Source organism: Odocoileus virginianus, chromosome 11 (assembly GCF_023699985.2).
Source record: "Odocoileus virginianus isolate 20LAN1187 ecotype Illinois chromosome 11, Ovbor_1.2, whole genome shotgun sequence".
In the NCBI taxonomy this organism is placed as follows: Eukaryota; Metazoa; Chordata; class Mammalia; order Artiodactyla; family Cervidae; genus Odocoileus; species Odocoileus virginianus.
The window spans coordinates 24,402,426-24,413,835 of NC_069684.1; the positions used below are offsets into that span (position 1 = coordinate 24,402,426).

The following is an 11,410-nucleotide window of genomic DNA, read 5'->3' on the forward strand; positions in this document are numbered from 1 at the left end:
GGAAAAAAAAATTCCCGCAGACAGAGTTCTCATCTGTCAGGTATCTTCTGATGAAGTTTTGTGAACATGTCCTCCTTTTCCTTTTCTATAAAGATAAAGAGAGTAAGAAATGTGGGCCTCTTTCTCTGGACCTGACTGAACTTTAAAACTTCTCTACTAATTAACCAACACTGGGCTCCACACTTTGCTTAACCCTGGGAGCTGGTCATCAGCCTTTGACCTCGGGCCTCCCCTCCTCACCAGTTCCATCCCCCACCCTAGCCTCTGGAACCCCAGTCAGATGTAGAGGAAAGAACCAGTCCAGAGGGATTGCCTCAGACCACACTGTCTCCACTCGCTCAGACCTGTGGAAGGTTAGCGACCATGATTTCCAATGGGATAGGAACAATCACCACTGGAAAAAGGTAAGAGGGGTGGGCTTTCCCTCTGCATGCCCTCACTGGGTTTCCCGACCTCTGAGGGACTCTCCAGGATGACCTCGACACCTTCAAGAAGACCTGGCCCTCTCTCCCTGGTAGTTATAATCAGACTCGTTTGGAAGACATCGTCCTGAGTACCCTCCCTCCGGCTCAGTTCTTAGGATAAGGCCTTTCCCTAAGCCACACCTTGGATTCCCAGCCCAAGAAACAAGGGGGATTTCTTCCCTCAGAAGAGACGCTGCTCCGCCACAGCCCTCACAGCAGCCCAGGAGACACTCCAAGGGGAAGCGCTGGGCCTGCCATATGTCTGGAAAGAGGGAGAATGTAATGCATGAGGACCTCCTAACTTGCTTTTTGCTCCTCCTTCCACCCAATTCTGCCCTGCCCCCCGCTTTTCCGTCACAACCCCTACTCCCTCCCAAGGTCTCAGTGACCTTTGACAAAGGACCACATCCCTTAACATCATACACATTCCTTCCTTGATCCGTTTTGTTTTGTTTTTTACAGGGAGCTAAAAGTGAGGCTCTAGCTTGATCACCTTGGTTTTTCTTTGTGCTTAACAGAGCTCCCAGGGCCCCCTCAGCCTCCACTTGTATTTCTAAAGGTAGCTGAGGGACAGTGTGGGAAACAGAGACAAGCCAGCTGGGGAGATGAGCGGCAATCTCTCTCTGCTTCCTCACCCTGTCTTCCGCAGCTCCCTCAGCACCTCCGCTCTCCCACGAAGTGCCTCCGTTCTTAAAAAGACTTCAGAAAAAAAAAAAAAAAAGACTTCAGGGTTGACTTCAGATCATGCAAGAAACCAAGTACCCCTCAGCTGCCCCCAGCTTCCAGCCAGCACCACACTTGCCCGGAAGACCACTCTGGCGAGTCCTTTCTACACTACCTGCATGTCTTGTCTTTTTCTGCTGGGGGAAGATTGTGAAGAGTCAGTACCCATGTACAGATTCCCTTCTGTAGGCCTAGGGCCCCAAGTCAACTAGAGGAAGCGTCTGGCCCCTCATGTCTTATCTATAAAAACACTATAATAGAGTTTATCACTTTGTTTACTTAATTGGGTGTCCCAATTTTTCTAATTTGTCAATTTCATATCTTATTTTTATATCTTTTTTTTAATATCTTTTTTTTGAAAGTGAGACTAGTATTGTTTACTTTAGTGAACACACTTTGGAAGTTACTAAAATTTCCGGGCATCAGAAAATGATGAGGACCTGATCTAAGGCAGCGAGAGAACAAGAAAACAGAATGCATAGAATTCAGGGGCTGACTATTGAGAAGGGAGAGAGGGAGAAATCCTGGATGGCTCTCAGTTCTCTAGATTGGATGACAGGGTATCTGAAGGTCCCATTGCTGAGTTGGGGACATAGAAGGAGAAGCAGGTGTATGGGTGAGAGACACAAGTTCAGTTTACTTGTATTTCACTAAGGGATCAATAGGACATCTAGGTGGAATTGTCCAGCAAACAACTGGTCTAGAACTCAGTGGAAAGATTAGGACTGGAGCTAGAAATTTCAGAGTTTTCAGCACATAGATTGTAGTTTTGCCCAGGCATTCCTTCTTAGCCATCTGGTGTTGCTATCAATCAAAGTCTTCCCAGTCCTTTAACCTCCAGGTTAAAATCCCTTCCCTAAATAGCTTCTGTTAATGGCTCCTCCAACTGACCTAAGTTTTCACTGGGCACTAAAATTCCCTGCCTTTTTTCATCTGTGCATGGTCCAGTTCACCAGTTCGAAGCTTCACGTTCTTTATTTCTTCCAGCATGAGGCCTTGAGCACACAAGACTTCTAATAACATTGTTACTCCAACAGTTGGTTCTAATTTCAACAGGACTATGTCCAGGGTAAGGAGTCCAGGATTGAACTTGTCCTGGGCCCTTGTACTTTTCAAAGGTGTTGGCTCTCCTTCTGGCCCCACAGTGTGGGCTGGTAGTCTGTGATCTACTAGGGTAAATCTGTGGTGGACAGTGGGGAGGTGATTTCTCAGCCAAGCTTAACTCAGCTTTCTGTCCCCCTACAGGAGCATATGTCTTCTCCCTTTGCTGCTTATTGGCCTCTGGGGCTATGTGACCTGTCATCGGAAACCTGTGGAGGACATCTGCACAGCCAAGCCTCGGGACGTTCCTGTGAATCCCATGTGTATTTACCGATCCCCAGAGAAGAAGGCAACTGAGGGCGAGGGCTCAGAGCAGAAGATCCCCGGGGCCACCAACCGGCGGGTCTGGGAACTGTCCAAGGCCAATTCCCACTTTGCCACTGTCTTCTATCAGCATCTGGCAGACTCCAAGAATAACAATGACAATATTTTCCTGTCACCCCTGAGTATCTCCACAGCTTTTGCTATGACCAAGCTGGGTGCCTGTGACAACACACTCAAGCAGTTGATGGAGGTACAACTCAAAGCCCTTCTGAGCATTCCCGGCTCTTTGTGTTTCTTTTTCTCTCTCCTTCCTACCCCCCCCTTTTTTTTTAAAGAACAAATTATTTATTTATTTATTTATTTATGGCTGTGCTGGGTCTTTGTTGCTGCATGGGTTTTTCTCTAGTTGCCCAGAGAGGGTGATACTCTTCCGTTGTGGCGCTTGGGCTTCTCGTTGTGGCGACTTCTCTTGTTGCAGAGCATGGGCTCTAGCGCTCGCAGGCTTCAGTAGTTGCCGCACACAGGCTCAGTAGTTGTGGCGCATGGGCTTAGCTAACCCATGGGATGTGGAATCTTCCTAGACCAGGGATCAAATACATGTCCTCTGCATTAGTGGGCAGATTCTTAACCACTAGACCAGCAGGGAAGCCCCCCTTTCTTCTTTTTTCCATTTATTCCTTTAGAAAGTGTGAGTTGAATGTTTATGCTGTGCTAGGCACTGTGCTTGATGACTATTGGTCAGGGGCTGACTGGCATGATGCTCACTGACCATGTGAGCCAGGCTGTCCCACCAGACCCACCACTGTTTTCTTTTGGCTTCTACAGGTTTTTAAGTTTGATACCATCTCTGAGAAGACATCTGACCAGATCCACTTTTTCTTTGCCAAACTGAACTGCCGACTCTATCGAAAAGCCAATAAATCCTCTGAGTTGGTATCAGCCAACCGTCTTTTTGGAGACAAATCCATCACATTCAATGAGACCTACCAAGACATCAGTGAAGTGGTATATGGGGCCAAGCTCCAGCCCCTGGACTTCAAGGTGAGCCCCAGACGTCATCCCAGACCTCAGAGTTCTTCCTCTCCACTCAGAAGTTAAAGAGAAAAGGAAGCAGGATCCTAATGAACACTGCTATGCTAGTTGAAGGCAGGAAGAGATGTTTTAAGTCAAAGCCCCTGAGATATGTATTCTTATTTGAAACCTGAGAAATTAGTGCTATCTATGGATTGCAGCAGTTTCTCTGAAAAAGTTATAAAAATCCTGCAACAGTGGCATTCAGAACATAGTCACTAGTTCACACAACAGAGCAAGTGTAGGCCGACTTCTACAGCATGACAGGGAATGACCTAGGAAACTCTGGGTTTTTGAACTAAATTCTTAATGTCTCATATTATTACTATCTTGAAAGTTTGTTAAATGTTGAAAGCCTTATTACTATTTTCAAATCTTTTCAATAAACAGACTTACTTAAAAAGTTAAAAAAAAAAAGTCCTGCAACAAAGAAGTCTACTGATTTTATTTTTACTGATTTTATTCAAAAGATATTTCTCAAACTTTTTGGATCACATGGGCATCTCTCCTGTGCCCCTTGCACCTCCTGCATCTATCCTTAGCTTCCCAGAGGGCACATCTGAATACTCATAAGAGTTCAGGTTTCCAAAGTCAAAGAAGATAATATTTTGTTTTCTTTTTCCAGACAGTTTTTCTCTTCTTCTGTTTCTTTATTTCTTCCTCTTTTTCTTTCCTTTCTTTCTCTTTCTTCTGTTAATATTTATTAACTCTATGGAAGATCCACGACAGTATGCTGGATATGTGTGGTTTCTCCAATCTGGGTTAGAGTGATTGGTTTAACAAAATGGTGGGAAAGAGTGGAGGGATGATAGACAACATAAAATTCTGCATGGGGAGATGGAGAAGCCAATTGAATAGCACAGTTAGGTAGGTTTGTTTCCTGTTCTCCTCAGGGAAATGCAGAGCAGTCCAGATTGACTATCAACCAATGGATATCCAATAAGACTGAAGGGCGTATCACTGATGTCATCCCCCCGCAAGGCATCGATGAGTTCACTGTCCTGGTGCTAGTCAACACCATTTACTTCAAGGTACTCAAAAATGGCGCTGGAGGGAGGCTCAAGAGGGAGGGAACATATGTATATCTATGGCTGATGCATGTTGACGCATGGCAGAAGCTAACACAATATTGTAAAGCAATTATCCTCCAATTAAAAATAAATATATTTTTAAAAAATAAATGTGAAAAAATAAAATGACCCTGGAGAGACCTCAGGGATGACATGTTTTCCTCCAGTTCATTTTCCTTCATACCACTGGGCATGTGTAGGTAGATCATTTTGAGAAATAGTACATGCATGGTCTGGGCATAAATACAAATTTGCTGAGTCTAGAGTCATGTCTAGGGCTGTGGTTGCTGGACTGAGGTCCAAAGGGGGCCTGGTAATGTCTCTGGGCCGAGGCAGAGTGTACACATTCATAGACCAGCATGTTCAGCAGCAAGGTGTGCATGATAATAAATTCTCCTAAGTAAGTGATGATTTCTTCTGTCCAATTAGCTTCATTTTGAAATCTGAAACAAAATGACAAAGTCTATAGACAATCCTCAATGATGAGGTTTTCTCTGTCATCTAGAGCAGCTTCTGCAGCATCTCAAAATTCCTCTTGCCTGAAGCTTCTGAACCTCCTGGTACCAGACTAACCACAAATTTTGCAGAGGCCTTGTGACATCATGCAGATGGCTTTGTCTTTCTCAGAAAGTCAAGTTCTGAAGATTGTTTCAACTTGATTACATTTAGGAAAAAGGATGAGGGGAGAGAGTACTGGGAATAGACAGACCACTGATAACTCAGGAGGCCTACCAGCTTAACAGGTTAAATTGTGCCCTCCCGGGTCATGCTCTAGATATGTTCTCCCCGACTGGGCCTGGGGGGTTAGCCTGTCACTGCTGTTGCCAATTGCTTTGTTGCTTGGGGGTTCCCTCATACCAAAAATGCAGTAGGTTGCATTTCTACAATGTGTACTGACTGCCCTTTGCAGTTTATGGAACACTTTGCCTCCTGATTCTCATGACATCTCAAATGAGAACTTGAGCTGCTCAGACAGATTACTTAGTTTAAATTCTGACTCTTCCATTTCTGCTGCAAACTTGAGCAAGTTACTTAAGACCCTTCTGTGTCCCAGTTTCTGCATCTATAAAGTGGTAACAATGATACATCTGCCTCACAAGGTTACTGAGGGGATTAAGTCAATGCATACAAAATGCCTGGAGCAGTGACTGGCACACAATAAGCATCCTACAAATATTAGGGATAACTTGCTGCTAATTTTACAAGCGAAGAACCACCACTCAAAGAGTTAAGTGACTTGTCCCCAAATCAAAGAGCCAGAAGACGACGAGGAATGCTAACTGCAACTTGGAAATGTCAAAGCAGTATCTTGTATCCCTTCCTTCTTTGAACAGAAAGTTGGCCAGGCCTCACTCTCTGCCTGGCAGGACTCCCAGATGAGCCCCTGGGGTTACTACCTTTGTCTGGCTTTATTCATCAGGGACAGAGCCCAGCATTTTGGAGGATGGTCTTTGAGAAAGAGGCCGGTGGGAGGCAGAAGGCAAAAGGCAATTAGATTTAAACTCCAGGAGAGACTTGCCAAGAGGCCAGTAGGGCATTCTTGTTTTGATTTTTTTTCTTGTTATAAAAGCAAATAGTCATTGCTGAAGATCTAGGAAATACAGAAAATTCACTGAAAAAAAAAACCCTACTCATGATTCTGTCACTCTGACACAGTCAGTGTTAAAAGCCTTTTTATGCACATCCCTTGAGGTCTTTGTTCTTGAAAACTGCACTTCCCATAGTCTTCCCTGGTGGCTTAGATGGTAAAGTGTCTGCAATGCGGGAGACCCGGCTTCAGTCCCTGAATTGGGAAGATCCCCTGGAGAAGGAAATGGCAGTCCTCTCCAGTACTTTTGCCTGAAAAATTCCATGGACGGAGGAGTCTGGTGGGCTACAGTCCATGGGGTTACAAAGAGTTGCATACGACTGAGCGACTTCACTTTTTTAATGTAATAAAATATTATGACTGTTTTTCACGTCAGCATTCTCCGGATGTTACTGGTCTTCTTGCTTTGTGATTCTCCCACCTGGTGTCTTCCTCCAGGGCCTGTGGAAGTCAAAGTTCAGCCTCGAGAACACAAAGGAGGAGCTGTTCTACAAGGCCGACAGGGAGTCGTGTTCGGTACCCATGATGTACCAGGAAGGCAAGTTCCACTATCGGAGGGTGGCAGAAGGCACCCAGGTGCTCGAGTTGCCCTTCAAGGGTGATGACATCACCATGGTCCTCATCCTGCCCAAGCCGGAGAAGACCCTGGCCAAGGTGGAACAGGAACTCACCCCAGACATGCTGCAGGAGTGGCTGGATGAGCTGGCAGAGACGCTGCTGGTGGTCCACATGCCCCGCTTCCGCATCGAGGACAGCTTCAGCGTGAAGGAGCGGCTGGAAGACATGGGCCTTGAAGACCTGTTCAGTCCTGAGAAGTCCAGGCTCCCAGGTGAGGGCAGGAAGGGCTTTCCTCCTCTCTTTGCCCTCAGAGTTGTCTGACCAAAGGTGGAAGAGACGGGGAAGGAGTAGACAAGAGGGAGTCAGGACACCTGGGTTCTAATCCCAGTCCTACTGCCAACTCAGGGGAATCCCTTCCCTCTCAAGGGGTCAGTTGTCTCCTGTGGATGAGAGGAAGCTGGCTCTTGGGTCTCCATGGGCCCAGCTGGCACTGGAACCTTTGGAGTCTGTAACTGATAGAAGAGGTGGGACGAGGTAGAGAGGAACTTGAAAACCACCAGAGAGTCCAGAGCAAAGAGACAGATGGGATTAAGAGCCAAGGACATCCGACTCCCGCCAAAGAGGTGTCGCTGACATTTAATAGCCCTTCCTGATAGTCTAAAGGGCTTCTGTGTTTTCTAAGGTCACATGGACAGACGCAGTAAAGCCTTCCCAGTTTTGATACTCCAATAATAGCGTTAAGTTGGTTTGGTTCTTCCAACACACCATTCTTGAAAAATATGCACTAAAACATCTCATTTTTAAAAAGAAGTTTACAAGATTAGTTAAGTGGATTCACCTGTAATGGGCTGTCTTTAAACTAGGTCTCAGAACCACACCCTTTTTTCAAGGTGTTGTCACCCTGGAAGGAAAGACATTGCTACTAGGTGGAGTGAGCGTCCTCAGGCTCAACCCCCAACCCCCCATGAGCTAAAGCACCAGATTAATTTCACAGGAACCAGGTTGAATAAACCCAAAGTATTCTATTATTTTTAACATGTATTTATTTTGAAGGTATCATTAGGAGAGGGTCCAGGATTTCTGTTTTTCTAAAAGTCCCAAAAGACCTCTTAATCCAAACTGAATTCCTCTCTGTGGATTGAAGCCAAGTTTCCCTCATTTCACAGATCTTTCTCTGATCTTCTAGGTATTGTTGCAGAAGGTCGGAACGACCTCTATGTCTCAGATGCATTCCACAAGGCATTTCTTGAGGTAAGTATACCTCTCTCCGCTCTCTCTTCTTATGCTTGCTTTTTTGTTACCATGCTGCTTTATTATTCAGTACATCAGTATCTCCTATGATGAGTAACTCTGGAGTCATTCCTTCTTTGACTCTTCCGGTGTAGACAGCAGATGTTTGAACATCAGGTAACAACTGTGATAAAAGGCATATTTCCAGTGTCCCTCAAACCCCAAGTCTGTAGTGCTCTCCTCTACAACATAACTCTGACTTGATGTCCTTATGGTCTAATTGTTCCACCCTCCATCCACTACCTCTCCTGGGAACACAGACATAAAGGTGAAGGTGATACCAGAAAAGCAGCCAGCAAAGGCATTCAAAGGAGAACCAGGAGAGGATGAGCTCATGAAAACCCAGAAAGGAGTTTTAAGAAAATGGAAAGCATCTAGTAAGAAGACTGAAAAGTGAATGTACGTGACTTTTCCCTAAGGCATTTGGACAGTGTAGTAGGGGCACATCCTAATGGTAATGATTGAAGAGCAAATGGAAAGTAAGAAAGGAGAGCTGGTGAATGTAGACCATCATTGTAGTGTCCTACAATGTGTTCCAGAAAACTAGAACTCTAGACTACACTGCAGATAATAAAAAGTTAGGTGTCAAATAAATGTATATCCTCTTCTAGGGAAATTAACAGAGAATCAATGCACATTGGAGTGTTGATGTCTGAGCAGTTCCACAGTGAGGAAAATGGTTCAATATTGCTTAACCCAGTGTTGCCCCAACTAAGAGGCCCATGGAAACCTTTACTGGAGTAAGAGCTGTGTAAAGCCTCTAGAACTTCTGGCTCTTAAATACTAAACTATGGATCAATACCGTTAGCTACCTAGAGAGCTTGACTCAGGGTCTGAGCATCTGTATATTTACAAAGCTCCTCAAGGAATTCTGATGCACATCCAGGTTTGGGAACCATTTATGTAGACTATTTTGTGGGGGGACCCAGGCTGTGAGGGAAATGTGGTAGGCCAATGTTAGAGGTCATAAAATTTAGGAATCTCAAAGAGAAGATTGTGGTCAAAAAGAAAAATTTCAGAGCATGATGCTAGTAAATATAGTTATAGAGTCCAAGCTCAGTGGGAAATATGTCATTAGGAGGAAAGTGGAAGGATCAAGGGACAGGAAAAAGCCAGGGTAATTGTAATGGGAGTGAGGAAACGTGATAGTTTGAAAAAAACAGGTTAGAGTCTGAGAGGATAATGTAATTATAATTTCAAATGTCGAGATGTTCTGAGAGAGGGCAAGTTCAAAGTGCAGCCATGGGCTGGTTTGCTGAAGTGAAGGCAATGCTCATTGGGTTCAATGAGACGAAAGGAATGGAAGTTTAGAGTGGGTCTCCTACCAAGATATTTCAATTGTCTAGGTCACACGATAGCAGGAGTTAGGTTAGACAAGCAATGGGCTAGGCAATAAAATCCTCAGTGTGGGACTATATTCTGTAGAGACCTGTAGGACCAAAGCAAGAGTAGAAAGATATATATCTTAAAAGACACTGAGGTCAGAACAGGGGATTCTATATGAATACTGGATTAATGATTTTGGAAGTGAAAACAACACTGAAGCCATATTGATTATGGAAGAAATAACATTTAGATGGCAAGAGAAGATGAGTCCTCAGGATTTTAACTATGACTGAGAGTCTTCTTCCACAGACCCCAAATGGAAGTGGTCGACTCAGACCTCCACGAGGGCCTGGAGTTACGATCAAGAAGCAGCAAAAGTTCTGTTTCATTTTGTCTACCTGAGCCCACTAAACAATGATGCAAGGTTCCTCCATGGCTCTTGGGAACCCTATACACAATGACCCTAACTGATTGTCAGTCTCCTGAGAAGCCACTGAAAACCAGAATCTGATTTGAGTAAAAGGGCCCTGGTATTACAAAAGCTCGTCTGCTCTTAGTACTGAAATGATCGTGAATTAGACAGCATGTGTAGAAAGGAGAGGTGGTAAAGAACGAGGAAGGGAAAATCATCAACCAGGTTCTCTCAAAGCTCAGGGATCTGAAATGCTTTCCTTAGAGGCAGGGACAGAGTTTTAGTGACATTCTAGGTGTCCAAGCAAAATTTCTTAAGGAATCTCCCATCTCCCGCCAGATCTGTGGCAGTTCTACTTATCAGTAAGTTCCAACACCATCCTTTCAATCTATTGCTCTGGGAAATACTCATCTCATCCAGCTAGAGGACCCTCCTCTTTTCACAGGCCCTAGCTCCAGAATGGCTGTTTACAGTAGTTCTATCGAGGATCTTGATGATCCAAAGTGGAACTACCTCAACTATGGTGCTCTAATTTTGAGTCAATATGTCTTTTAGTATAGAGTTCAGTATCATGTACAATGTTGCCAGCGAGAAATGTGACATCCTTGTATACATCCAGATTTCTGGTTCAGAGAGTATCTGAATGGACCCTGGCACTTACCTTCAGCACAAGGCTTGGATGAATACAAGTCTTACATCAGTATTCAGTGGATGAAAGAAAGACTAAAAGTAAGGTTCTAGAGGGGATCTGATTGAACTCATATCCTTTCAGCTAGAAAATAAATGGCATTTTTGAGGAATTGCTGTGTCCATGGATGATGTACCTGCTTGTGATGAGCTGCAGAGTAGCTAACGTGGCAGTTTGCTTCCCATTTGACCTGCAGGTAAATGAGGAAGGCAGTGAAGCCGCAGCAAGTACCGTCATTAGCATCACTGGTCGTTCGCTGAACTCGAACAGGGTGACCTTCAAGGCCAACAGGCCCTTCCTGGTTCTCATCAGAGAAGTTGCTCTGAACACTATTATATTCATGGGCAGAGTAGCCAACCCTTGTGTTAATTAAAATGTTATCCTTTGTACTTCTTCCTATTTTGGTGTGTGAATACAAGTAAAAATAAATAAAACTATTCCCTTATCTGACAACTATGAATGGACTTTGCCATCTGAAATGAAGGCAAGGAAAGGAGAAATGGAGAGAGATGCTGCTGGGCATTTGGTGTAATGGAGCTTTCAACTCTTCTCTATGGGTGAACACATCTAGGTCAAGAAAGTGAAGGAGGGAGGAGCTATGTTACTACTTCATCTTGAAAGATAGTAGGCATCTTGAGAGGGCAGGGGGAGCTTGAAATCTAGATAATCCCTTTATACTAAAAAAAAATCCAAAAGTTTAAAAAGACTTAATCTCTGTAATACAGAAGAGACAGAGATGCAAATCTGAATATTAAATCATTTAATTCTCAAACCACTCACATGCATAATGTTCTTTTACACAGTGTTAAAATAAAGAGGAAAATGTATTTTTATACAAACAGAATTTCAAGTATA

General features: G+C 44.2%; 1 protein-coding gene across 1 annotated transcript; it reads left to right on the forward strand.

Annotated features, from left to right (window-relative positions):
* Positions 1-262: 262 nt before the first annotated feature.
* Positions 263-11,008, forward strand: SERPINC1 (serpin family C member 1). The gene is made up of 7 exons (XM_020902274.2): positions 263-404; positions 2,433-2,802; positions 3,378-3,593; positions 4,517-4,654; positions 6,720-7,110; positions 8,026-8,090; positions 10,752-11,008. Exons 1-7 carry the CDS (start codon positions 364-366, stop codon positions 10,926-10,928), a joined length of 1,398 nt encoding a protein of 465 aa, XP_020757933.2. The 5' UTR covers positions 263-363; the 3' UTR covers positions 10,929-11,008.
* The last annotated feature ends 402 nt before the right edge of the window (positions 11,009-11,410 follow it).

Bases quoted from the DNA above. Each gene is read 5' to 3' on its own strand.
- SERPINC1 (XM_020902274.2), top strand. From the start codon at position 364: ATGATTTCCAATGGGATAGGAACAATCACCACTGGAAAAAG. The intron at 4,655-6,719 runs GTACTCAAAAAT...GTCTTCCTCCAG, and splicing joins TCAACACCATTTACTTCAAG to GGCCTGTGGAAGTCAAAGTT. The intron at 7,111-8,025 runs GTGAGGGCAGGA...CTGATCTTCTAG, and splicing joins TGAGAAGTCCAGGCTCCCAG to GTATTGTTGCAGAAGGTCGG.